The sequence below is a fragment of the Myripristis murdjan genome, chromosome 9 (assembly GCF_902150065.1).
Source record: "Myripristis murdjan chromosome 9, fMyrMur1.1, whole genome shotgun sequence".
Lineage (NCBI taxonomy): Eukaryota > Metazoa > Chordata > Actinopteri > Holocentriformes > Holocentridae > Myripristis > Myripristis murdjan.
In genome coordinates, this window is record NC_043988.1 from 22,050,956 (window position 1) to 22,078,298 (window position 27,343).

At 40.8% G+C, this 27,343-nt stretch overlaps 3 protein-coding genes across 11 annotated transcripts; 1 reads left to right on the top strand and 2 right to left on the bottom strand.

The window, feature by feature from the left end:
* Positions 1-247: 247 nt before the first annotated feature.
* plk2b (polo-like kinase 2b (Drosophila)) lies at positions 248-6,486 on the bottom strand. Its single transcript, XM_030060984.1, has 14 exons — positions 6,304-6,486; positions 6,107-6,214; positions 5,868-5,984; positions 5,331-5,460; positions 4,891-5,074; positions 4,490-4,688; positions 4,228-4,375; positions 3,944-4,038; positions 3,499-3,631; positions 3,136-3,216; positions 2,450-2,609; positions 1,795-1,924; positions 1,545-1,655; positions 248-1,317 (listed from the first exon to the last, which is right to left on the bottom strand). The coding sequence occupies exons 1-14, from the start codon at positions 6,484-6,486 to the stop codon at positions 1,126-1,128; spliced, it is 1,971 nt and encodes a 656-aa protein (XP_029916844.1). The 3' UTR covers positions 248-1,125.
* Positions 6,487-8,051: 1,565 nt separating this feature from the next.
* Positions 8,052-12,441, bottom strand: LOC115364716 (protein N-lysine methyltransferase FAM173A). Of its 8 annotated transcripts, XM_030059277.1 has the most exons (7): positions 10,582-10,706; positions 10,383-10,422; positions 10,244-10,295; positions 9,423-9,527; positions 9,047-9,187; positions 8,910-8,960; positions 8,052-8,758 (listed from the first exon to the last, which is right to left on the bottom strand). In XM_030059277.1, the coding sequence occupies exons 1-7, from the start codon at positions 10,631-10,633 to the stop codon at positions 8,576-8,578; spliced, it is 624 nt and encodes a 207-aa protein (XP_029915137.1). In that variant the 5' UTR covers positions 10,634-10,706; the 3' UTR covers positions 8,052-8,575. The 8 variants fall into 8 exon arrangements, with proteins under 8 accessions (XP_029915137.1, XP_029915136.1, XP_029915131.1 ...); XM_030059276.1 differs by lacking the exons at positions 10,244-10,295; positions 10,383-10,422 and adding an exon at positions 12,313-12,441 and having other exon boundaries at positions 10,582-10,755; XM_030059271.1 differs by lacking the exons at positions 10,244-10,295; positions 10,383-10,422 and adding an exon at positions 12,313-12,440 and having other exon boundaries at positions 10,582-10,759.
* A 479-nt stretch (positions 12,442-12,920) lies between these two features.
* rab3c (RAB3C, member RAS oncogene family) lies at positions 12,921-27,178 on the top strand. 2 transcript variants are annotated; one of them, XM_030060595.1, is made up of 5 exons: positions 12,921-13,107; positions 15,069-15,293; positions 20,159-20,277; positions 23,813-23,937; positions 24,533-27,178. In XM_030060595.1, exons 1-5 carry the CDS (start codon positions 13,090-13,092, stop codon positions 24,721-24,723), a joined length of 678 nt encoding a protein of 225 aa, XP_029916455.1. In that variant the 5' UTR covers positions 12,921-13,089; the 3' UTR covers positions 24,724-27,178. The 2 variants fall into 2 exon arrangements, with proteins under 2 accessions (XP_029916455.1, XP_029916456.1); XM_030060596.1 differs by lacking the exon at positions 12,921-13,107 and adding an exon at positions 13,559-13,726.
* The last annotated feature ends 165 nt before the right edge of the window (positions 27,179-27,343 follow it).

Here is a 27,343-nt window from a genome sequence, read left to right on the forward strand (position 1 = left end):
TATTTAACACCTAATGGGGCAGTAGAAATCGTTGGTGTGTGTGAATCGGCAAAGGTGTAATTACTTTTTGGCTGTGTAATGCTGCTACTGGGGCTCCTGAAATGCATTGTGGTGGTCAAGAAAACATGAAACATCACGCAGCTGTTATTATTGTACACACAGAAGTGCAGTGCACAAGCTACTGTGCAAGTTGAAAAGATCAAAAGCATTTGATGAAAAAAAAAAAAAACAATCATTAAAGCAAAGATTTTTTTTTTTAGAAAATGTGTTTTATTATTAAATAAATAAATATTGCACTTTGTACACAATAAGTTATTTAGGGCATTTTCTACTCAGGTGATGATGGCTCTGGAGGGGTTCTTAATGGACTTGCAGTACTATTAGTTTTTTTTGTTTGTTTGTTTTTTTAAGTCATTCTCTTCTCCTGATCCCGTTCTCTCTCTCTCATTCCACCTTTTCTCAGCTCACTGGGCTGAGTCCATATGTCAGTAAAGAGAATGAATCACAGTTTTAAAGTTAGAGATTTTAACCCCCTTACATATCCTTTGACGGACCAGTTTCCACACACATAGGCAGCCTCTGTGTCTGCACTGCAGAGCTGGCTGTGCACACAGTATACGTCATTTACAATATTCCAAAGCCTTGCTCCGATTATACTCTGAGCATCAGCCCTTTGTGGATTTACTTTACAAACAACAAGAGGATCCACAGTTTTATAAACAAGTCATCTGGGTGCCAGCCCAGTTTTTCTCTTCACATACCAACCATCCCTCTCTGTCCCAAACATATGGGGTTCGCAGTCGTACCTACACACTCACTCCAACATGTCCAGTTCTCTCTCTCCTCCCATGATCAACATACAATAAAGCCCTTTTTCATCCACCATCATTGTGCTACACACATTTTCATTTTCCTGTCCATAGTCTGTCCATATTTTTTTCACCTCTGCTGAGTCATGAAGATGCAGAGGTGTAGGAGTGAATCTTAGGTGTTTCTTTGCTTAAGTCCATCTTCAAAGCCTCTCTGCCACACAGTTCCTTCCAGCTCCTGACTCCACTGCAGCACTGCAGTAGTAAGACGAACAGGACCGTCTCTATGAAGTGTCCTCAACACATTATTCTGGGTTTAGCTGCATCTCTGCAGCAGCATATTGAGGGAGTACTCCATGCGCTCACGCAGGTCTGTGGGGCAGCCAGATGTCAGCAGGGAGTTGAGCTTGAAGGTTTTGGAGACGCGGTCCTCATTGATGTACGTCAGCATGTAGTCCTCCTTTTGACAGCACAGGATGATCTTGGTGTGGTCGTGGTAAAAGTTGACCTTTGGAGATAAAAAAAAAATATATAGTTTTAGGATGAGATTGATTTGTATAGATGTTAATATGCTGGCATAGAATGAACATCAAACAACTCTTGAAAAATACAAATCTCTTGCTCTGAGACAAGTATCATGTTTGCCTGAGGCTTCACTTTGTCAAGTCTAACCCTCCTCCTCTGCTAATCTAAATAGTAACTGCTGTGTTTTGTGTGATATACTGGTGTGTTTACCTGAAAGGTGCCATTGTTAAAGAGCATCATGAGGGCGCGGTCGGACTTGAGCCACTGTAGCAGGTAGAGTCTGGGCATGTGTGCATCTGTCATACTAACCAGATCCCCACCCTGCGTAGGAAAAAGAACAACCACATCAGGTTAGGTAAGGGAAAAAAAACAAACACTGTTTCTAATATTGCAGGGTATTACAAGACAAAAAGGAAGATAACAGAAACAGAAAAAGAGGGGAGAACAGGTATATACTCACATCCATAAGATTCTCCTCCATGTAGTGGGAAAAGTACTTGAGCACAGTCACTTGACCCACAAAGTGTTCAGGAACCTCACAGGTTGGGAACACAGAGCAATGGCCCAACTCAGCATAGTAATGGATGGTCCTGAGAAGATACAGAGGGGGAGAGATAGGAGGTTAAAAACACCCAAAAAAATAAATAGTTGACAGTCATCCATGAAAATTTTTAAGGGATCTCTTGAAATTTGGAATTTTAGTTTTTCCTTTCCTTTTTACTTCTTTAAGATTATTTTTGGACATTTTTTGGCTTTATTAGACAGTCACAGTGGAGAGAGACAGGAGGGACATGAGATGGCCTGCAGCAAAGGGTCTGGTCCAGATCTGAAAACAACCTTGGCTTCAGTGGGAGATGCTAACACTGATAATAAGAATGTTTTCGGTGAAATGAATCACCAATATAGATACATTTCCCCCACATTGCAGCAAGCATCTGGCAAAGACAGATGGCGTACTCGGATTCAAAACATCAAGGTATCCCTTCAGTCTGGACCTAGTTTAAGGCATTAAGATGTTTTCTAGAGTTACTACAGCAGACTTAGACAAGCCATCGGCACTAACTATGGAGACAGTAATTGCAGTGACTACTGTGAAAGCACATAACAGTACATACTTTCTGTCTGGCAGGAGGCTCATGTGGGTGCCATTGTTGAAGAGGACGCCCACGGTGTGATCAGACAACTGGTAGCCAAAGCCGTACTTGTTGGAGTAGTCCACCCATTTGGTCACCCACTGAAGGTTACAGCTGCCTGATCCTTTGGGAATGTCATCCGCTTCAGGGTGAAAACACAGAGCAGGAGGATTAGAATACAATTGTAATAACCTGAACTTCTACTTTAATTACAGTATAAACTTGACAATTCCTGGGCTGGAATGGGTCACCATCCTCCATTGAAATACTATGCTAATCTCATATATAGCAATGTGATATCTGTTATATTAAATTTTGGGTATCTCTAAAGCCTAATTTCTCAGGGGATTGTTTGTATATTTAAATGCCTCAGGATGGAACTTGTGCAAACATTCCTTAATCCATTTGCAAACAGTAAGTTTAAACTTGAACAGCTGTACACTATTGATAAAAAAAAAAAAATATTTGAAGTACTTTGTGAAGTACATTCTGTTTCATTCTGTACTGTTTCTGTTGTTGATGTTTGAGGTTCAAATATAGATACTGAGCTTTGGCTGTAGTATGACAGTCCACTGGGTGGAGTATATTAATGTGTAACTAACAACATGCAGGATGATAGCTTGGGTCATTGCAACCAAACTACTGTCAGACCAAATAAGCAAACTCACCTTTAGGCATATTCTCTAGACACCCTCGTAAGACACTTGCAACGGTATCAGCTACGCTTCCTGTGGTGCTGTCTTCCAGGCCTTAAACAAGCAAAAAACAGAGCATGTGACTTAGTTTGCAGTCATATAAGTACAACACAGGAGATTTTTTGCAACTCTAGGTGCCTTATCAGATATCTTTACTATCAAAACTGCCAACATTCAGTTCTCCATTTACAAAAATTCTCTGCAGGGTTGCCGTTTCTATTCCAGTGGGATGTAATGTGTTTCAGTGTCAGTTACAGGTAGAAACAGATATAAAATCTATATAAGAGTATATGTGAGTACTGGACCATGATTGTGAATGGAGGTTTGTGAACTCACATTCGCTGCTGCTGCTGCAGCTCCCCAGACTGCCCCTCACGATCAGACGGATGGTATCTCGCGTTGTCGAGGACTGGCTCTCCGTTGCCGGAGCAACAGGGTTTTCAGCAGATGGCGGAAGCGGCCTTCCTTTCTGAGGTGGGAAGAGATGACAGTTGGATTTAGAATATGTGAATTTAGATCATCTCTTCCTGCTATGACTCAGCATTTACTCACAGACGCACAGTGGTTGGCTTAGAGGTTGAAAATAATGACTTTTCGTTCTCTCTGAAAATGTGCTCATTATTAAGTTTTGTGCAGAAGCAGTATGACTCACTCGTCTCTCCCACTACAATATCAAAACACTTCCCTGTTATTCAGTGCATAAATTATATATCTCCAAGTGCAACATTCATCCAGTCTGGCCCATATGCTGTGTTATTGTGTTGAATGATGAGCCTCTTACCTCAGCCAGCTGTTTGCTCTGTTGTTGGCTGATGACAGTTCTCTTCAAGTCATGCTGCAGTTTGTAGATCTCCTCTTCCTCTTTGGTTAGCTTATCTATCAAAGACAAGCATGCCACAAGAACAGCTTATTTAGACTGCAGCCTCTCAGTCAAACTGACATAACATCACTAACTAATGAAGTGTTTGCAGTAAAACAAGGTTTAATAATGCTGCATGTAGCAAGAGCAGTTTCACAAGGTGAAAATCTGGCAAATGGGTGCTCACTGGTTGATGTACTACTCACTGAGAGTCTCGTAGTATTTGACCTTGTCCCGCTTCCCACCAAACAGCGCAGCCGCAGCTTTCTTGAAGAAGCTCTTGGCAGGACTGGAGACGTGGAAATCTGGTGCAGAATGGCAACAACTAGGAGGCAGACGCTCTGGACTGAAGCCCTGTAGAGACAGAAAATGGGTCAGTGCGGCGGATTGGTGGGGGGGGGGTCAGTGTTACACTCCTACACAATGACATTTAGAGACAGAGACAGAGAGAGGGGAAATGCTGCCTACCTGAGTGAAGAAGTCGTGCCTCAGAATGTGATCTAGATGGGGTCTGTCCTCAGGCGTCTTTGCCAGCAGGTTGGCGATGAGCTGCTTGGCCTGTGGCGATAGGGAAGAAGGCAGGGAGTACCGTGCCTCTCTAATACACCTGTATGTCTCCTTCAGGTTGGTGGTCTCAAATGGAGGTCTGCCCAGCAGCATTGTGTACCTGGAGCAGGACAAAGGGAAAAGACAATGCAGAGGTGAGCTGGTTTTCATTACGATGTTCTGAGTATTCTGTGCTGCTGGAAGGGAGATGGTTGCACCATATTCTCTGAGTATCTAAAGGTGACATGCAGTCAAAATATTTTTTTGCAGATTATATACCAATCTGAAGTCCCTAACAGGGAATATAGAGTAAGCCTACTCACATGACACAGCCCAGGGCCCAGATGTCTGATTCACAGCCGTGGCCTTGCTTGTTGAGCACCTCAGGTGACAGGTAGTTGGGAGTCCCGCAGATTGTCTTCCTCCTGTTTCCCGCTGGCTCCAGCTTGGCAGCCAGACCAAAGTCCCCAACCTTCAGTTCCATAGTGTCACTCACAAAGAAGTTACCTGAAGGGGAGAAATGATATGAAATGGTGAGCACTGATATTGAACACGGGATCAAAGGATATGCTTCTTGGATCATAAGTCTTTATGCTGTGATGTGATCAGTAGCACAAGATGAAAAAAAACAAACAAAAAACTGGAGGGGTGGGGTGGGCAGGTAGTAAAAATGATACCCTACAAGAGAGAGAAAAAAACATGCATCCCTGTATCAAGTGCTTCTTTAGAGTTGATGTGTCACTGCTGCAGAGTGGCTGCTTACCCAGTTTCAAGTCTCTATGTAGGATCTCTTGTTCATGCAGGTACTTCAGCCCAGACACAATCTGTCTTAGGTAATAACGGACCTCTGGCTCAGTTAACACTTTCCGTGCCTTCAGGATATGGGCTAATGACTGAAAAAAGACACAAAATGGCAACAATTGTGATAAGAGAATTGTTTAAAATTTCAATTTAAAGTGGTACCATCCTGGGTGCCAAGCCTCTGCCACCCTGATGAAAAATCAATATAAAATTACATGTGACCTCATCAGACTTTTTAATATTTTTTCAGATTTTTTTCAGTTCAAATGGCAATACATTAATATTCAGTTCTCTATAGGGTCTTAGCGTTTTGCTTATGTTTCTATGGAACCCTGCTCTTTATCGTGATGATGAGGCTTTGAATTCTGCATATGTGCTGGCCCTAAATTATTCTAGGTGCAATGCAGGTGTTATCCAAAGCACTTGTAAAAGTGCAATGATGTAAAGGCACGGTGGTTGAAACTTTAATATAGCAGACATACAAAACAGCAGCACTCACTTTTCTACTGCAGTATTCCAAAAGAATGTAGATGTTTTCCTTGTCCTCGAAATGGTGATAAAAGTGCACAATGTGTTTATGATGCAGTGCTCTGTGCAGCTCAATTTCTCTGTCAATCTAGAGAGAGAGACACAGGGAGAGAGAGACAGAAAATGGTCATGATTATCACTGAAGACAAGAGTAAATATCTGTTCTACCGACGACTCCAGTGCGCACAAGAGGCAGAGCTATGCGCTTACCTTTTCCCGTTGGTGAGGTTTGGAGACGCGCGTATGGGGGATGATTTTGGCCGCGTAAACTTTGCTGGTGGAGAGGTCGGTCATCTCATAGCATTTAGCAAAACCTCCCTGGAATAAGGAAAAAACATAGTTAACATGCTGTCTTCAAGTTTCGTCGTAAATCTCAAAGCCAAATATCAAGACTACGTCTGCGCTACCTTTCCCAAAACTTTTCCACGGCAGTAGCACTTTCCAGTGACAGGGTCGGTGATTATTCTGGCCATCTCTGAAGGCACACCGCGGTCATCCGCTCTCTTCCTGCGAGGTTCGCAGGACCTCTGTGTGGACTCACACATGTTACTGTTGCTCGGCTGTGGCACGGTATTCCTCTGTATTTCCATAGAGAGGCGACACTGTGGTTCCCCGTCCCGCACTCAGAATGAAACCAGAGGAGGCTGTCTGCGTGGCTTTATATTCTGGCAGCCACCCCACCCCTTTGTCTGCCACCCTTTCCCTGACGTCACGGTGAAAAATGAGAGCATGAGTTTGGTGGATGTCATTCACTTGAATGCACATCAGTGTTGATGATGACAAAATCACGACATGGAAAAGAGCCAAAGCAGAATATGGTTTCTATATTATTTAACACATCCCTTCCTACGGATTCTACCAATTCTCCACTACCACCACCACCACCACCACCATCATCATCATCTTCATCTTCATCATCATCATCATCATCATCATCGACGTCTACACTCCTAACAGGCAAACAGCGATGATCATCCTCCTCCTTCATTATATCTGCATTCACATAATAGCAGGCAAAAGATTTTGTAGGAACCCAATCATGTGCTGTACAATAGATTAGCCTCTATTCAACTGGACGAGTATGGACGAGTGAAGGCACCTTTTACATTTTGTGACACAATATAAGTTGCAGTTTATTAAGTCTGTTGCAGACTGTCATTGAGATGTTCACTACGCAGAGGATAACAAATTGTGTATTCTGCTCAGGCTCACACTTGTCATCATGTGTTTTTGCAGAACTCCCAGTTTGGAGCACTAGCACCCTCAGGTGGAGATGTTCCTTCAAGTTTAAAATGCTCGGCTTCCATATACAGCAGTCAATGACTGTTTTTGCATTTGAGGTTGTGTTTGCCAAAGACCTAAACTAATACAAAATGTAAAGCTTCTAACAGCTGGTCCATAGTCCTTACCCTGTACAACAGGCTTTATGTGATTGCCAGGTGATGAGTGGGTAGTGGTCACGTGCAGTTCAGCTGCGTTGTCATATAGCTGGCAGAAGCAGGCATATCAAGATGCATGTCGTGCATACAGTGTAAGACTACTGTTCACAGCAGGTGCAAGGAGTTCAAGATAAGCTATGCACATGGCACGCACTGGTTTCCACACAATCAGGACTGAGAGTGAAAAGCACACACGGGATCCAATGGCAGCCTCCACAGGGAGAGGGGAGGGAGATGGAGAGGTTAGTCAAGGTCAGTTCTGCTGAATTACACCCAGCATGTGGTATGACTGAGCCACAGTGATGCCTGACATCTCCCCCTACACACTGATCTGTGTAAGCCGTCTGATTTGAAGATGATGCACCAAGGTGACACGTTGAGGAAAAAACATCTCATCAGAATGTAAAATTTAGGTTCTTCTACATATGAGTTTTGTAGCAACAATATATTAAAAGCAACGTGTGGTACAAAAACAATGCTACATGCTATCTTTGTTTTTTCTTAGTTTGGAACATCTATTGTATATATTTAAATACCAGCTAATTTTACAACTAAATGGGTGAAGATTGTATTTTGATCCAAACAGCTTTTGTGTTAGTTTTCTGTTGTGTTCTACATTAACACAAACAGAACCGTAACAAAACATTTGATAAAAGATTACATCAACATTTCATCAAAATGAAATATACACTAGTAAGTTTAAAGCAGTTTTATCATTTATTAGATTTTTTTTTTTTTTTTTTGCATATAGAGCTGTTAGGAATAGAGCCATAGACATACTTGCCCAGTGCTTGTTTCAGTGGCACCCACAAACATATTCTGCATTGCAGTGCATGCTGGTATTTTCAATAAGATTGTCACTACAATAATGAAACTCTATTCTGGCAGTGCATAAAATAGTGCAAATGGTCCAGAGGCTAACTGATGTTGAAATAATCCCAACATCTGGCCTCTGTGTAGTGCTTCAGTGTACATAGGCAACAGCGTCTTCCAAAAAACATCATCACTCCTGACATGGTTAACTTAAATCACTGTTTTATGTACCAACTCAAAAAAATGTACTGAAAATGGCTTATTTTATATATATATATATATATATGTATATATAATTTGAGTCTCATAATTATCCTCCATGTTAACAATTTTGTCCAAATCTGGTAAGAGAAATGAGAACCGTGTTTTGTTGGGGGGCTTAGTGCTGCTGAGGATGATGAAGCTGGAGAGCAGCTCAGAGGTGTTACTAGTCACGGCTCTGTATGGTTCCCAGTCTTGAGCGGACGGTGCCGATGTCATAGGCCCAGGACTGGTCCAGACCGGAGCCGACAGATGAGTGGTGTGGCCAGTGGGGGATGGGGAAGCGACAGACAATGACACGTGCATCATCAGGAAGCTCTTTCAGCAGCTTGTCACCCAGCACCTCCATCTGTCGACCAATCAGCAAAGGCGGCATTTGTCACCGTTCAATTAAGTGTTGTCATAACCAAATGGGTTACATTTCTTCCAATGTAACTCAGAAAACAGTGAAATATGTGCAGCAAGAAAAGAACATAATTCCATAAGGGAATAAAACTCACCACTCCTGGTGCAAGGAACGCTGTCACATTGTTGTATATTGATAAATCAGTCTATGTGAAAAGAAAGACACAAAATGGTCAAATGAAAACTCTGATTTCTCTTAAGGAAACCAATCAGTTCAAAGTTATAGTTGTACCTTCCAGAAGTCTTTTTTAACAAAGGTTGCCTGGCTAGGAGGAACACCTATCCAGAGCGCTTTGCTCCTTGAATATGCCACTAGTAGGGAGTTGATTTCAAAGCCTGTGCACTGGAAACCAGCAGAGGAGGCAGCAAATACCTGGAGAATCCAATGTGATTATGTATTTAAATTCTACTAAAACTAAAACCAACAACACACAAACATACAAACACCTAAAATCAGACTTCCACATTTAAACTAGAGCCTGGATTCAAACTCTGAGGCAAACGGCTGTGCGGTCAGGCCTGCACAACACTATCCATCTGGACACACATGCACACATTTTTATTAAAGACAGACACACCATTTAAATAATAAAGTAGAACCATCTAACCAGTCTGCCGTCTCCTGATCCAAGGTCTGCTAAATGACCTGTCCGTCCCTCAAGCAGCCTCATGATGTTCAGCGTCTGATCTTTACTGGAGGGCAAATACGGAACCTGGACCACAGTAAGAACAAAGGTCAATAAAATAACGCTTTATTATCAACATCATATCATTGCTATCAAGATGGCAAATAGGAGCTAAAATACAATATGGGAGGCGGGAATAGGCTTGCTTCATCCGTCTGTCACATGTATGCCACTGTACATTGGTCTAAATCCAGTATAACTTAAAATTCACATCGTTAGGACCTCAGATTGCCCAATATCTGTGAATATTAACCGGTCTCTCCAAACAACAGCAACTGGAACATCAGCAGGCAGACACAATGCTGTGCTCAATGGAAAATTTGCATTATCTTTCAAGTGAATGCCTGTCATGATAAAGCCAACGAAAAGTAAAACAAAATGATAATTATAACGCCTGCTGAGCACTCACACAGTATCCTTGCACCAAGTCTCTCATTTCACTATCAGCTGAACTGTTTCATGTTTTTTCTCTCAGTGATAAATTCAGCAGAGCCTCTGCTTTCTCGGCTTAATCTTTGGTAAACTGGATTTAATCTTTGATAAAATAGGATTTCAGTTATTGTAAACTTATTCAGCATAACACATTTATTCTGACTCAGACAGCAGGCTGACTAAACACAGCAGCTTAATTCCCCCCTTCTTAGGATTAACATTGATTAAAATAAACTGTGTGTACTGGTGCTGTCAAATCCCCCAAAATGCTAAGTCTCCATGCAATAACAATTATGTGGTTTCATCATTACCCAACTGCTGATCATTTGCTCCTGATAATGATGTTTTCTTGTCCATCTTGTACTGACAGTGAAGAAAAGTAGTGATGTGTGAATTACACAGAAATAGTGTAAACTGCTGTGCCTCATAAAATAATTATTATAGACTTACCATTTTCTCAGGTTCCCACATTTCTTGTTAGCATGGAGCACTGTGCTCCAAAACAAGCAAATTATTGTTACTGAGTAAGTTATAGTCTGTCTCTACTTATTTAATTTCATTACAAACCGACATGCAGTATTTGGTGTTTAGAAAGGTGTAAGAGGAGCAAAGCAATTAGATAAGCGAGGAAAAAGTATATTTCAAGTACCTTTAGGCTGCAAGGGATTTTGCGGAAGCCTGGCATGGCAAAGAGGCTCCATATCCCATAGAGCCCTGTGAGGAGAGCCCCTGTGGAGGCAGTCAAGACAGGGTGGTCTCTGTTGTGATGGTGGTGCCTGCTTTGGTCTTGGAGAATCACCTCAATCGAGTCCTCCATTGCAAACTGTCTTTTACATGAATGAAAATACAACAAGTGAGAGCAGAGGTGCCTACATCCTCAAAAATATTATTAAATTAGGAAACGTCTCTGGAAACATTTCAATAATTCACCATAAATAATGTTCCTTCACAGATACTTTTACCATGTTTGATTGGTGGAAAGGATAATTATGATGTCCACTGTGCTTGAATAGTTAATTTCCAAATGTTTATATATCTATTTTAGAATACAACTACAACTCTTACTCCTCCTGCTCCTCCCCTTCTCCTACTCCTCCTAATAATAAAGAAATAAAATAAAACATTAGGTTACCTTAAGGCCATTACTTAATATCTCAGTCTGTTAAAGTGCTATCATTTCATCAACCAAGAACTAGAGGTTGCCTCCTATCTTTTTAAACAGGTGGCTCTTTCCCCACATGCTGGGTAATTAATTTGGAAATTCAACAGTGAAATCTCATTTGGAACCCAGTATAACAACAGAGCATTAATAAAGAGGGTCTGATGACTCAGCGGTCATATACAGTATATTAAAAGAGCCAATTAAAACTACAACCAACCCCCTTCTAAATGTATGTTTTTACAACAGGCCATGAGTATTAAGAGCCCAGTAAGGCAACAGCCACTTTGTGTATACTGCCTCGTTAATGAGATTTGAAAAAAGGTTTACTTTATTATCCCTGAGGGGAAATTTGACTTGGGCAATAGGGCTACACACAGCTGCAATTAACTTAGATACACAATGTAGCCAACAACACAGTGCAGTGGTACAAGACACAATAATACATTACATACAACTAAATAGAAAGATATGAAATACTGCAAATGCCATTTGAGATAAGGATACAAATACATGAACATAACAAAATTGAGGAATAAAATCACAAAAACCATTAAACCATAATTCATAATGCATAAATCAAAATGCACATGATTACTTACTTAGAGCCACTACATAAGTAAAGACTGAGCTGGTTGTTTATTAAGTAGTGTTAAGAAAGCTTAAAGTGGTTGTTTCTACATTTGCAGCATATTCAATTATATCCTATATTCATATACAGGATGTGTGAAGGGTCCATCAGAATTCTGTGTGCATGTCTGACAGCACAGATAAAGTTTCTTCTCTTTCCTATCACATTACATTAATCATTACCAGAACATATTGTGTGAGCACTGCCAAGAAAATATCACAGGTGCACCTTTTCCAACAGCAGATGGTGCCATAGTGACCTTAACTCATGCGCAGCACCTTCTAGAAAAAGTTTTGTTTACCACACTTGCAGTCATGCAGAAACTCTCAGGAGTAGCAGTTCTGCTCAAGAAATTGCCAAACAGCTTCAGAAAACCGACAGCAGTTTGATGTAAAGAGGAGCTGGAGCACTGTATGTATGTATGAATGTATGCCAAGTTTTCATTTAGAGAGGTACAAAATCAACCCAGAGTATTCAAAGTGGAGGAAACGAGCATATGGAGAATTAACCTACTGCTACAACAACAACAACAACAACAACAACAACAACAACACACACACACACACACACGCTCACACTCATGTAAATACCTCTTATTTGCAAAAGTCTGACGAGGAAAACATGCTGTGTTTCATACCTGGCACGCCCCCTGTCTCCACTGCGCACACATCAGCCCTCACACACAGATAATCCAATCAAAGTGCAGCACCAACATATTCCCACCCAATAACACGGCCGCTACCAAATCCTTGTAAAAAGAAAGCGTCTACCCTGTTGCCTACTTTGAGCCTACGTACCTGCGACGTAGTTACGTAACCTCTGTTGTGTCTGGTTCAGTGCCCGAGGAGTCTTTGCGCACGTTGGGCTATTATAGGATCTGTCTGTGGTGTATGTGAGAGCGAGACTGGGCTGGTTCGACTACACGTGGACGGTTCAGGTTCACGCACAATAAAACGCTCATGATTACTGCTGACATTACTACAATAGTACAGTTTTAACACTTTGTCACTTATATTAATCATGCACGGCAAGTCCGTCCGCAGAGAGGCAATTACCACTTAACACAAGGGCCGATGCCGCACGGCTGCCCATTGAAAGGCCCACAATAATATTCATCAGCACTCACGCCCCTCGTCTGTTTGCTCAGCCGCTTGCTCTCTGAAGCGGAGCCTGATTTCTGGGCGGGGAATGGCAGCAAGACCGAGAGTGACGCAAAAAAAGAGAGGCCATTATTGCTCTTGCAAAAATAAATTAATTTGTAAGAGGTTTCACTGTAGACTGCCCGGTGGGAATTTAATATTCTGCAGTGACATCAAAATTGAACACTTTTGGGGAAAACACACTAATTTAAATCACTTGAGGCGGAGATGGACTTGTATGGCAAGGTAAGGTGCAGTTGCTTTTGCTGTGTATTGGAGCTATTAATAGAAAAAAAAGGGAAAGCATCAAACATTGTCTTCATTTTCGGCATACAGCCACGAAATTTTGACCACTGTCTTAAAATTCAGGTTCCCAGGCTTTATTATGTTATATTGCTGTCGGTCATTCATGGTTGGACGTCTGTAGGCGCCAGTTTCTGCCGAGCGCTTATTATTCTGGGGTTGAAAAGAGGGCTACAGACTCAACGCTGCGCCTCCGATGTAAATCATACAGCTGTTGACAGTTGGATGCGCTGCATGCTGAGTAATGTAGTCAAATCAGGGCTTTGGTCGCCATCCTCTGCGCTTTTGATGCTATTAAAAAACTACAACCCCCATCTTGTTCCCTATGACGTCAGAGAGACGCACATAACGCACTCTCGCTCGTGCTCAGCCTCGTCAGGGGCGCGTGCCAGATCCGAACCGAAGGGGACAGCTCCCAGGTGCTGAAATTGGTCGGTGTTTAAAAAAAAAAAAAAAATAGAAAAAAAAAAAAAAAAAACAACACCGTCTGCATTAGACACAAATAAAACCGTGTTCTGCCATATAGAGAAAGACACAGATAGAGCCGAGGCCTTCAGACCAGGTTGGTTCATACAATGTCCTCACTGCATTTTGCTAGAGTTTGATTTATTAATAGTTATGTGGAAGAATTTCATCAATAGAAAAATGACCTCATGACCAGAACGGTATTGCTTGTCAAGCGTTAGCCTGCGAGCCGCTGCCTGCTTACTAACTACACTGCGCCGTTTCCCAGATCGCTCGGCAGGATTTTATTGTGATGTCTGTAAATGTGAGCATTGCACAAATATTTTGAAAGCGCCGTCCTTGCAAATACTAATATGTGCTCGACGGTGTTTTTACGCAAGGAGGCGAGCTGTAACCCAACGCAGGATGTGCAGGACGGAGCTCCGGCATTTTTTCCCCTCTAACTGGATAAGGAGAGCTCAGTGGCTCATATTTGACACAAGCATCGTTGCTTTGTCAAAACATTCACCTTGGAGCGAAGATGACCGTACTCCAGTCATCCTGCTCTTGGTACTCTTGTCCTCTTGGGGCGTTGAATGCTGCCACTCCTGACAGAAATGCTCACTGGTGTACGAGAGGCAATTTCTGAATGAAATGTCCGGCTATATTATTCTGCGTTTGGTCGCTATATGCCAGCATGCTGTAGTACTGATATGCAAGCGAATTCAGTGTACGCTTTTCTGATGAGAAATCAAGAGATCACACGCTCATAGCTGCTTAAGCAGACTTTAAACCCCGAAGATTGAAGTTTTTCTTGTCCAATTTCTTCTTCAATTTTCAATTTTCATTTCTTCTTAAATTCCTCTTTTTTGATCATCAAATGATAGCATTTGCAATCTATTTCTAATTCTTAAAGTTGTAATTTCAGTCATAATAATAACAATACATAGTCATTTTGACTTTTACTTCATGTAAGCATTCATTTTGCAGAGATCTGGTGTTGCATTTTTCATCTGGTAGTGATCTCATCTTGGAATGAAATGGCAGTGAAATGATAACTTTGCTGTATTTGAAGCATGAGTAATGCTAACTCCTTGCTGTGTCTTTGTCTATGGTTGTGATGAATTACCTTCTGTCACCTCTGAAGTCTGATTTGTATGAGAAGCTCACATGCATGTGTGCATCTCTCTCCATCTCTCCCACTGCCTGCTGCTCCCTCGCTTGTGCACAAAAATAGAGGCTAGTTTGTAGAGCTGTGAAAGGTCAAAAGGCAAAAACACCTGGAGCATATGAGATGTGTTCACATGTGCTGTGTGGCCTCACTACACTGTCATAGCTCTCTCGGCACAAGAAAAAAAAAAGTAACATTGTAAATCCAAGGTGAGGCTTTTACTGCACTAACTTTGCCATGTGTAGGACACGACCCTGACTGGAGTGTGTCATGTGTGGTGTTTTTGCAGATGGCTGCCACTCAGGATGTAAAAGGGAAGGGAGAGGGAGGAGACCAGAACTTTGACTACATGTTCAAGCTGCTGATCATCGGCAACAGCAGCGTGGGCAAAACGTCTTTCCTGTTCCGCTATGCAGACGATGCCTTCACTTCGGCCTTTGTCAGCACGGTGGGCATCGACTTCAAAGTGAAAACCGTGTACAAGAATGACAAGAGGATCAAACTACAGATCTGGGTATGTGGAGCCATTGGGAAGTTGATCAGACTGAATTTCTTTGTTGGTAGAAGAATAAAGCAGTATAGATTTTACTGTGGCAGCTGCCTTCAGGATAAAATATTAACATCTAAGCATTGAGCATGATGCCAAAAATTCCTGACAAAACTGGTCATGTAGTAGCAAATAAGCAGATGTAGGTTTGTAAGATTATTACGTTTATAGCTACAGCACTCAAGACCATGTTATTTTTTATAGCCACAGCAGTTATTTTTTATTTGCTCATCCTGTAGTCTTTGACTGGCCAGTGCCAAAAGATAACTTGCTGTGCTATTTGCATCTCAACAACATGCTGTAACTCAATATACTGCATCTCTCATTTCAATCTCCCTGTTAACTGTGAAAGTGCCCGTGAATCCATGGAGCCAAGCAGACTCACAGTTTAAACAGAACTTATGCAGAAACGACTCAAAGTTATACATCCATTTGATTTCTAGGATCTGCTCTTTGCTAATGAATGGTAGTCGTGCGATTTTTAAATTTATACATCAAAGTGTACAGCAGGCCGCAGCACTCCATCCATTACGCTGAGGTCCTGTCTCTACATTGTCATGCAAATCATGCAAGCTGCCCTGTCCATTCCCAGGGGGACAGAGAGGGCCGGCATGTTTGAATACAATTGATGTGGGAAAGAAATGTATGTTTTATTGTCCTCCAGTGTCTCCTGGAGGACTACCTACTGTATACTATGAGGGGGAAGGGGACTCCTTATAGATGCCCTGCCCCCTCTTTGTCCTTCTTCACTTAGTCTTTGTGTTGTTGCAGAGAGGCTGTCTATAAAACGAATTAGGCTGTCAGTCTTTGCCCAGACCTCTCATCTCTCTCTCCTTCTCTCCATCTTTACCTTTCTCTGCTGATCAATATCAAGGACTGTGACAGGCTGTGGCTTTACGGTTGTACAGTTGGACATAGAAAAAAGTAAATTCCTGCCCAGCCCGCATCATCTCTACATTAATCTATTTTTAGTCTTTCGGTGAGGAATTTCTCAAGACATATGCTTGGTATTTATGCTTGGGCACACACTGGTACTTCATTTCATCTTGTGTTGAAAGAGGACTTTGTGTACTGATGTGCACTTAAAAAACAGAATATATATTTGGAGCAAGTCATACTTTCAATATCATTTGAGTCTTGTAGGAAGTGTATAAAAAGTCAGTTACGTTGCTGTAAAGTTGGCAAACATTATGGCGCATAAGACATAAGAGTTTGAAATAGCTACATGAACTATGGCATCTATCTTCCAAATCTGTGTAGGATTATCTTAACTGGGTAGACTGTGGTAAAAGATAGATTTTGATCAATTTTAATTATATGGAAGCCATCCTATCATTTTTAGAAGTAAATGCTAAAAACTGTGCCTCAAATTTCACAACTAAAGAATAATGCCAAGCACCTTATACCTCCAGCATGAATACATTTTGCCAGCACATCAGCTTTGTGCTTAATTACTTACAGAATTCTTTAAGAAATATTGTAGTGTTTTTTCATAGATTGACACCACTGTGAAAAGACGAGGACAGATGGAAGCCTCAACATCACTGACAGGAGGCTAGTAAGTGTTAGTTTGGCACACAGCAGGGGACAAAAACAGAAGCAACACTTTGGTCTGAATGTGACTGTACATGTCTGTGGGAAACTGAAAAATTTCTGAGTCTGTTTAATTAAGAGTTCATCTTAGTTGTTAAAGATTACCTCCTAATCTATCTAAGACAATGTGGGGGTAGAAATTCAGATGTTCTCCTCTTTCTCTTTGTTTGTGTCTCTTAATATGTTGCTCGCTTTCTTTCTTCTTCCTCTTTCTCTTTTCTCTTTCTGTACTACACCAAATGCCCACTCTCTTGGCTTTGTTCTTCTCAGCCGTAATAGCTCTCTTTTGCAGCGATTGTCCCCAGGCATTTGGTGTTTTATAATCACATACAGTATGAAAGACACAAACAACAAGCACTTGAGGAGGATGTAGAAAGTGTAGCTAAAGGAAAACAGTCAAATGCGATTCTAATTGGGGTAATGTGTTTTTGTTATTAGCAAAGACAAGCATATTCAGAGAGAAAGAGGATTGCCTTTGCATCCATTTAATTGGCTTGTCTTTTTTAATTGGGCTCAGGAAGAGTTGGGACTTACAGTAAGTGGCCATTTAAGCATTTAAGGTGATGGCTATTGGCAAATCTCATTGTGGCTGTTGCACAAACAATCTATTGAGAGATAAAAGTGTCACAGCAATGCATCAGTCAGTTGTCCCTGTTATAGTAACACAGGATAGAGCTCTGCCAAGATGAAACTTCGATTGTCTAAGAGTGAACTTGTGAACTGAATGATGCAGAACTCAAACTACTGTCAGCCTCTATTCTCTCCACCTCTCTGCTTGAGCAGGCAGCTTCTTGGATTGATTTCTGGTGGGTTGCAGACTACAAGCGAAGCTTCTCAAAGAGCTCTAATTTACCAGACTCAGCAGGTTTTTTTCTGTCTTGCGCTGTCTTTTTAACTGAGAACAAGCAAATCTGCTCACCAAAATAGTCAGGAAATGCAAAGGTCATTGTCAAGCACTCGGCCACGAATCGATAGGCTAATGAAATGTGTGGACCACTAAGTCTTTAAAATTCAGACACGAGGAAAGACAGAGGTCAAAGCATCATCCGGATGACTAGTACAACAACAACAACAACAACTGCCAAACGAATGATCCACCTACAAAGTCGAGTATGTGTCAGTGAAAAATGCTTTAATGTTAAAAAAAAAAAAAAAAAAGTTGGGAAAAAAGTGACATTGTTTTCATGTGACACATTCCTTGTTTTTATGTATGTTATTCAAAGGGACCAAGTATGCAGTTATACAAAACACAACAGACTGCATAACAAAAATGCTTACATGGAAAACAAGCTTGTTGGAATATACACATAAACACATACACAGAGACACACATACAGTTTGTGTGTTATTGTAAATCGACAGAACGTCCCAGCTGCGGTGAGCGGTAGCTAGGCAGGCTGTGAGCTCTGTCTGTGTGCAGTGAAGGTCAGAGATGTCCTCTGGCTATAACAGGCACACTGTTACAGCCATGTTCTGACCGACACAGAGCAAAAGCACTGTAGCAAACATTGTCCAGTGTTGTCTGTGTCGCTTCTGTGTAACATCACTTAAGCACAGCAGCCTGAAGCCATCCTTCCAGCATTTCTTGCTTTACTGCTGCAGGTACACAACTCTTGCCCTTGTAGGTGGAAATGTAGAACAACAGTGCAGCAAACAAGTGAATGGAGTGACATCACTGTATCTACCTCTGTGTCAGTATATGTGGCAAGTGAGAATCCTTTTAGTGGGAGTAATGGTGAGCTTTTTTTTACTCGTTTGAGGTCACATGAAATGACCTCACATGACTTCTACTTCCTGTAGAACTAGCATCTTAAATAGTGACATCATCCTGCACTAGTGGCTGTAAATTAAAATTTCAGCCAATAAAACCTTCACATATCTTTAAACATCCTCTCTTATCCCGATTTCGATTCAAATAAAATTGTGTTTCTTGCTCAAACTGATGTCCTGCCCAGAAATCACATTTCAAGAAGAAATGCAATAAATCAACAAAGTAAGAGTCCATAACATGGGGTCTTCAATGGTTTGGCTTCTAGTTTTAACCAGAAACAAGGGGGGCAATCAAGTGTTGATGGCTAAATCCTGCTATGTCTGTTATTATTTACAGTATATGCAGCACCTAAAAAGTTATAATCAATATTGTTAAATTCAGTCTGGCCAGCTTGCTAAAAAAGGCCAAAAAATCTAATATGTTGAATGTAGATGAACATAACAACAACAACGACAGCCCTAAAAACTTTACGTACATTTGCAAAATATTGAAATATTTAGATAACATGTAGTATGATTACACACAGCGAAATGAATTAATCGTTAACACAGATATTAAACAACACATCTGTATGTCAAGTAGCAAATAAACATAAGCTTATATTCAGTATGTATGTTTGTTTTTAGAAGAGGTTTTTCAGTGCTGCTCAGTATGAACGGTGTATGAGTAAATAGAGCAGAACAGAAGCAGGTTCACAGCAACGTGCAGGGAACAAGTCAGTACAATACATGACATCAATAACATGGACAAGCTTTGTACAGAAAATCTTAATCTGTCTGTATTCAGAGGCATTTGCATTTTCATTGACATCTCGTAGCAGGATTGTAAGGCTGCAGTAGGGGCTTGTTTCCAAGGTAATATTGTGTACAATGTATTATTCCTTAAATGCTGTGTAATTAGTTGCTGCCTTTGAGCAATTTGTTCAGCATTACCACCAACAGCATGTGCTTTTCTGGCGTTAAAATCATTTAACTCCCAATATATGTTTCTGTTTATGAGAAACACACATCACAAGCTGACCTCTGAATACTGAGCCTTGGGGTCTTTAACACAGTTAAATGATTATTTTATCGAGGAGAGGAAAGAGTCATCCAGTGCAGCCAAAACTGCATCATTACTGTCAGGACAGTAAACCAGTTAGGGTATTAATTTTTTTTCCCTATCATGAACACAATAAAGCCATAAGCACATGCAGATATAATGATTATGATTAATAGAGCCACTGACACAAAAGAGGAAACTTCTGTACAAGTGGAGGAATAACTACAGGAATAACTGTAAATAGCTGCTGATTAGCAATGGCTGTTTACACTCATTTACCAGTCAGATAAATAATTCATTAGATTTTATGGGCACAGTATGTGTTCATAATCTGACATGTGCTGTGTTGGATTATTTCCCTGATGACAGTGTCTTTCAGCCAGCTAACAGCAATGCTAATTTTATGCATCATGTTTTGTGTGTGTAGGACACAGCGGGCCAGGAGCGCTACAGAACCATCACCACTGCCTACTACCGCGGAGCCATGGGCTTCATCCTCATGTATGACATTACCAACGAGGAGTCCTTCGGTGCTGTGCAGGACTGGTGAGTCACGTCGGGCTCTCTTGAGTTAAACTTGAATTAAAGGAGGTAAACCTGGGTCATCAGTTAATATGCAGTTTTATATGTTGGTATTGTCTCTGATGTTTTTGTATTCAGTGTGTGGACTGCAGGCCATTCGAACCACATCCATGTGTATTGTGGCTTGTATCACATCAGCATATCAAAAGAGCTTCCCGTTTCTAGTCATAATGTAATCAGGTGGCATTGTGCCCAGTGTGCCCCAAGATATTGTGCATGGTTTCTCTTTCTGAGGAAACGAAGCCAAAGAGTTTACCTGCCACGCTCCCTCCATTCTCTCTCTTTCCCTCTATTTCTCTCGCCCTCAGCCTTCTGTCACTTTTGTTCGGTGACATGTGCAAAAGTTCTGTATGTTTGCGTGCATCTTTGTGTGGCTACGGGGGTCTAGGGGAAGGTCTTGTCAAGGTCATGGCTCTAGTCCATATATGAGTCACACAAATGTCTGCAGGCTGAGGAGTAACTCTGAGCCAAGCCCGAAGTTGGTGATTTATGATGATGCATTCATGTCTAAAATAAGAATTGGATGGCTATGTTCAATCAGCTGCAGAAATCAGGTTTCTGGGTTAGGATTCTTGCTCTAGAAAAAAATGCATTCTCATTTGCACAACAACTAGAAAATTGTTGTGAAGCACAGGGCTTTATTTTTTTTACTCTGTTGTTTGAAATAAACTTGTGTTCTAATTTACATTTTGCTGATTTTTTCCTACCCATTGACTCTTCACAGGCAATGTGGTGAGAAACGGTCCCTTTCTATTTTCTGTGGTCTATTTATGCCCTACTGTGCTACAGTTATCTCTCTACACCAGCCCAAAGAGATTTTGCCAACACACACAGCAAATATTTTGGAGCAAAGATTCTGACTCATCATGTTAGTATTTCAGGATTCTGGATGCTCATTTTGCATCAGTTGCTTACTTGACATGAAGAGATACCAATGCAATTGCAGACACCCTGACCTGAGACCTGAGTGTTTTTGTAGCTGACATTTTACCTGCATGCCGTTTGGCTTGCACCTATTGTGGGGCTGTGACAATCACTATTAAGGCCAGTGTCTACTTTGCACCCCTCCTTCAGCTAGCAGCATTTGACAGCTGCTTGGGAAAGCACTTGTCATGTCAAACTCGGTTGCTTTTGACACTATTGAACACCCATTTGAAGCTCAGTGTCCTTTTGATAAGGTTGAAATGTGTGTGACACCCTTCCCACCCGGCATGCTGTACTGTCACAAGTATACTTTGGGTTGAAAGTATAATTTTACTTCAGTAGTGCGCAATAGGAAGCAGAGGGCAGTGCTGTAAAGAGAGGTCTGGGGTAACACATCTCTTTATTATTTTATAGATCCTATGACACCTTGATGAAATACAGCAGTGTGAATCTGCATTGTATCTTATTATCCTGGAGCTACCTGTGAGCTTACTCACCAGGCCATGCGCAAATCAAACAATTATGTACAGGCGGACAGGCTGTCCCTCTTTTATTCCTCCCTTCACATAACCAGAATCTTTCTTTTGCCTTTGCCACGGGCTTTAATTCCACTTTCCCTTTGCCTTGTTCCTTGTGACAAGGTTGGTGAAAAAAGGGGTCTCCATGGCAACGGCTCCTTCCCTGACTGTGCCTGAATTAAGCTTGTGATGTGCTCATTTCCTGTCTGTGACAAAGACAGAAAACGGGATAATATTGTAATGCTGACATCAAATGTAAACTGGTGGGGAACAAATGCTTTTCATGCAGTTTAATGGAAAATAGCGTCATACACAAACAATTAGGCAAATTACAGCAGCACTGTCACAGCATATACTTTTTTTATTTTTATTTTTTTATTCATCTCTCCACCACGGGAACTAAATGGTACTGAAAGCATTTGAAAATACAGACACTCTGCATATTCTGTGCTGCAAGTTTTGATACAGACACTAGCTCAGTGTCTTCTGACTTGATTTTCTGTCAGAATGAACAGTATCAGCAGTTGGATTTGATATGACCCACATCTGAACCGCTCCAACAAGTCAGAGCTGGACAGAGAGGAGCAGTGCCAACAACACACTGCTCTCTCTCACTCTCTCAATCTGTCTTTCTTTCTCACTCACCCTGTCTTCCCTGTGTTCAGCCGATGGTGTGTAAGGTGCCCTAGTTTCAGTCAAACCGCACCACCACAGGAGAGATTTGTTCCTTAAATCCTCTCTCAAATTGTGTTTGGTGGTTAGAGAGCAATATGCAGAGGCATCTCCATGCTTTAAACTTCTCATAAATTTGAATCTTTAAGTTGTTATTTTTTCAAACATTGAATAGACTCATGTAAATTCACATTACTCAAATTTTTATCGTGGAGTAGATTTTGTAATTCATTGTACGCAAACTGCATTGTAAATTCATAGTACACATTATAGTAACTGGTATCAAATTAATGTAAGCCATATGAGGGCAGGATCTTCTTACCGGAAAAGACACGATTTAGTGGTTAATGGTTTTGCTTGCATTTTTTGTGACATATCACAAAGTGCCACACTGCTTGGCTTTATGCCAATATGAGTTTTCAGCACATGTACAAAACCTTAGCAAGAGCTTTATAACAGTGTTAACTTTCGTTAGGCACTCACACAATGCTTATGTCTTTTGTGACATAGAAGTGTGTCAGTGTATTGAGAGAGAAAATTTCCTGCCTGACTCTTTGGAGTCGAGTTTTTTGGAGACATTAACTAAATTTGTGTCATTAAGGTTCAGGTCTCCATTTCTCTGTTTCAGTGTTGTGCCCACAAATGTATGATCTTACCCATTTTTGGAAAAAGATGTACTGTTAAATCAGTCTGTGCAAAAAAAAAAAAAAGTGGTAGAAAAAGGTAACCTGTGCCTTAAACAGAGCTCAAACAACCAGCCAGCAGCCAGAATCTTTTTTTTTTTTTTTTTTTTTTTTGCAAGGTGTGTGTATTGCCTGTATAGCAGTGTTAGTTAACATCAGCGAGGCTTGTATGAGCTGACAAGCTAGTGTTTCCAAAATGTCTTTTGAGTGACTGTAGCTTATAAGCTTTTGTGTAGCTGGCTAGTGGGGCTAATGATAGCAGGACTAAACATACATGGAAAAGACTTTGGCTAAAGTCTCGGGGGATGACAGACAGCACACAGCAGCTGAGGAGTATGAGGGAGCCTGTCTGTATTTTCCATTGCATGTTTTCGATTCACAGCAGCAGGTTGCTTGGGGGCTTATATTTTGAACTCAGTAAATTGCCACACTTTTCCATTGCTGTCAGAAGGTATTACATAACTGAGAAATGAAAAGTGACATTAGGCTTGAATTGTTATTTGTGAATGGGCCATGCAGTACAACCTCTGTACCATGTCATTCTCTCAACCATCAGTCATATCAGTCTCTAATCATACCTGATTTAAAAAAAAAAAATGACACAAAATAATTAACAAAAATGTATGTAACATAGCATTCATCAGTTTAACTGTTTGTTGTAACTGTTTGTTGGTTTTCTTGGTCCTTTCTCACTGTGTGCAGGTCGACCCAGATAAAAACCTACTCTTGGGATAATGCACAGGTGGTGTTGGCTGGAAATAAGTGTGATATGGAAGAGGAGAGAGTGGTCTCGGTGGATAGTGGCAGGCTGCTGGCAGAACAGCTGGGTAAGTCTTTGACAGAGCTTTCACCATATTGTTTATTTAAAATTGGGTGGCATCACAACATCCTGTCACATGAAAACATGACATTTTGATGCTATACTTTTCTTTTCCTCGCTTGCCAGTATTCATCAGTAATGGAGAGAGTACCAGAAATTCCTAATCAAGTGCAAATAGATACCTTGCGGATATTTAACTCCAGGAAATTAAAAATATACACAAAGAAAAGTAAAAAGCAGTTCATTTGAAATAATCTCAGCGTAAAGAAATTATATATATATAAAAAAAATGCTAACAGCTCCACACTGACAGCATGCTTACAGAGAACTTAAACATCAGCATTTTGTAATGATGTGTTTTAAAATGTTACAAATTACAGCTATTCAGCCTAAACCCCCTCATATGAAACTAAAAGTAACTTTGCACCACATTTTGATCCTTGGTGTTTATATTGCTCTTTGGAAGCCAAGCGACCTCAAATATTTTGCTGAAAACGTCTTATGAATGTACCCATGATCTTATGCTTCTCATGGTCGTTCTCTGTACCCCTCGTCTATCTCTGACTCTTCACATCTCTTATGTTTTTCCTCCCGTCGCCAAGGCTTTGAGTTCTTTGAGACAAGTGCCAAGGACAACATCAACGTGAAGCAGACCTTTGAGCGTCTCGTTGACCTCATTTGTGACAAGATGTCTGAGAGCTTGGACACAGATCCGGCCGTCACCACGGGAGCCCCCACTGCCAAACTCACAGACAGTGCTCCGCCCCTCCAGCAGCCGGGGTGCAACTGTTAGTGGTCAGCGTCAGGGGCAGAGGGAGGGCAGCTCTGATCCTGTAGTGTGGTAGAGAGCGTGCAGAGTTTTGTTTTCAGGCAGCAGCAGTGTCTCCCCTCCTAGTGCTGCTTTCTCTGGACTAGAAGTCACACTTTGTTTAGTAGTAGACTTAACAAAATTCTGATGTATCATCTCACTACTTTTATCACCCATATATCAAGCAAATAATCAGACAAATGGACATACAGACACGGCTATTGTAAAATGCGTACTATTACAGGATATCTAGGATATACTGTTAGAGACATCACAGGCATCTCATTCCTCTGCGACTTAATACGCTTGTAAACCAAGTACCTTGGATAATGCTGGATAAGACTTAGTTTTAGAACATAGTCTATAGTCATGCTGTATCGTTAATCTTAAAGATTAATGGCACAGCTGTACAATTGATATTAAAATCTTTAAGTCTTAGAATAATAATAAAATGGGGGATCAGTGTGCTTTAATTTAATATTTCAGCTATCTCTTTTATTTTGTTTTGAGTGTTTATTTTCCTTTTATAGGTCTATTTTATCTCCTAAAGCTGCCAAATCTATGATTTAGTGCCCTGTATAGGATGTAGCAGCTTTCTTTTGTGCAGTGTGCTAGTGTAATGAATGTGTGGCTGTTTGTATAGTGTGCGTGGGTCTGCATGAGTGTGACTATTCTGTTTGAGTCATAGACGTGTGCATTTTGTTGATTAAAAATCATCTACCTTGGATAAAAAAGTGGCCTTTTAGCATCTCCAACACGGCCTCTGTAAGTTCCTTTGTCTTGCATACTTTTGGAATGAATTCAGTATGTATAATGTTGATGTGAGTACTAAAACATGTTTTGCTGTCTGTAGATGTGTGATTCCTCCAACGAGTATATCTGTAAATCTTAAAAGCAACTAGTTATTTGTGCTTAGCCTCTAAGATGACCCTTTATAGTGCGATGCGATGAGCATGCTGCCAAAAAAAAAGAAAATCAATCATCTGTGCCGTTTTAACCCAAGCCCTCTAGTAATAAGCCTTACCTAAAGAATCATCACTTTACTGTAACCCCAGAGCCACCCCAACCTGCTCCATGTTATAGCACTGATCCGTCATTTCCAGTAAATACAGTAGAGTGTATGATGTAGAACAGAAAATACTAATGATCAGCTGTGGCATGGAATAAACAGCCATATATTAAGATGTTTAAGTTTTGAGTCAGCATGCCCATATTTCATGTTCCTTGTATAAAATTAAGTCCCTCTCAAAAAACAAAACAAATGAAACAAACAAAAAAAAAACAAAAAAAACAAAAAATTGTTGCCTCACTGAGCTGTGCTGGAAACATTATAGCATCACAGACTCACAAAACACTTCCATTAGCAGACATATAGTGGTTTACTGTCAACTTAAATCTATATAATATAAAAAATACTTGCCTATTTTGAAAGCCAGTAAGCTCCCTAGAGCACCTGCATTTCATATGACACAGTCGTGCCAAAAACATAGCTATTCATTTTACATCGTCACATGTTTTTTTCATCGCTAAATAAAAGTTCCAAAAAATTGCATGAAGTCAGTACTGACTTATCTATGTAGATTTATATTCTAAGATTGTGTATATATCACTCTGTGTTACAGATTTAGGAGCATTGTCATAGCACTTGCTATGAGATGCAATGGGCCAATAAGTGCAATATTTTATGAATTAATCCCTGTACATAGTTTCTCCCCTACCCCCTAAGTACAATAGCTATATCTGCAGTATGTGAGTGACAGTTTGGTCAAATGCTGATGTTGGGCAGAATGGCACTGCAAATGATGTACAATCTCTGGAAAGGAGTATATGCTTCATTCAGTAACTGCAGCCACTGAGTGTGTGATTTAGTGTGCGCGTGCGTGTGTGTGTATGTGCCATGGTGATCACACAAAGTATATAGTGTATTGTTTGTGTATACCTTTTGTATAAATGTATTCACGTACTATATACTGTTCCTGCTAACTGTTGGTTGTTGATTGAACTTGTATTATCATGTCAAAATGCAGTGTTCTTGTGAAAGATAGTCAGGGAAAAAAAAGAAAAACTTAGTCCATGCCATATGCCGTACTGATGTAATTCAAAGTAAGAGATACACATAAACTATTTCAAAGACCCTCATGTGTGCACACGTGCTTTGCGCGTGTGCATTGGTGTACGTGTGTTACTATTATTTTTTGCCAATAGCCATGAAATAAATTATTGCATTGACCTCAAGTCCAGACCTGGAACAGCATTCATTAGATGAAAAAAAAAAAAAGATAATCATGTGGCCACCCAGAGGCCACAACAGTACCTCTGGTCAGATCTCATTTTAGAAAACTATGACTTGACATAGGACTGAATATATTCGTTTCTTTGAGTGCAAGCAAAGTAAAAAGTTTGTTTTTGAGATTATAGGAAATAAAACAAATTCTATTCAGTGGCGTGTCTGTTTTCTCTCTGGCACCTTCTTTCCTTCTTCATGCAAACCATTTGGAGGCATACAGAGGGGAGTCATGGCTGCTGCCTGTAACCCCGGCCAGGCCTGCCGTCTGGTTAGCTTTGCTCTGTGCTGTTGATTCATCACAGAGGCCTACATCCATTT

What these genes read in the sequence shown, in the direction of transcription:
- plk2b (XM_030060984.1), bottom strand. Translation starts at nt 6,486, where the DNA reads ATGGAAATACAGAGGAATACCGTGCCACAGCCGAGCAACAGTAACATG. An exon ending in AACCTCACCAACGGGAAAAG is followed by an intron (nt 5,985 to 6,106) that starts GTAAGCGCATAG and finishes CTCTCTCTCTAG; the next exon opens with ATTGACAGAGAAATTGAGCT. An exon ending in TCTAGAGAATATGCCTAAAG is followed by an intron (nt 2,610 to 3,135) that starts GTGAGTTTGCTT and finishes TTCACCCTGAAG; the next exon opens with CGGATGACATTCCCAAAGGA.
- LOC115364716 (XM_030059270.1), bottom strand. An exon ending in GATCAGGAGACGGCAGACTG is followed by an intron (nt 9,188 to 9,422) that starts GTTAGATGGTTC and finishes TGGATTCTCCAG; the next exon opens with GTATTTGCTGCCTCCTCTGC. An exon ending in CGTTCCTTGCACCAGGAGTG is followed by an intron (nt 8,759 to 8,909) that starts GTGAGTTTTATT and finishes ATTGGTCGACAG; the next exon opens with ATGGAGGTGCTGGGTGACAA.
- rab3c (XM_030060595.1), top strand. An exon ending in TTCGGTGCTGTGCAGGACTG is followed by an intron (nt 20,278 to 23,812) that starts GTGAGTCACGTC and finishes CACTGTGTGCAG; the next exon opens with GTCGACCCAGATAAAAACCT. An exon ending in GCTGCTGGCAGAACAGCTGG is followed by an intron (nt 23,938 to 24,532) that starts GTAAGTCTTTGA and finishes CCCGTCGCCAAG; the next exon opens with GCTTTGAGTTCTTTGAGACA.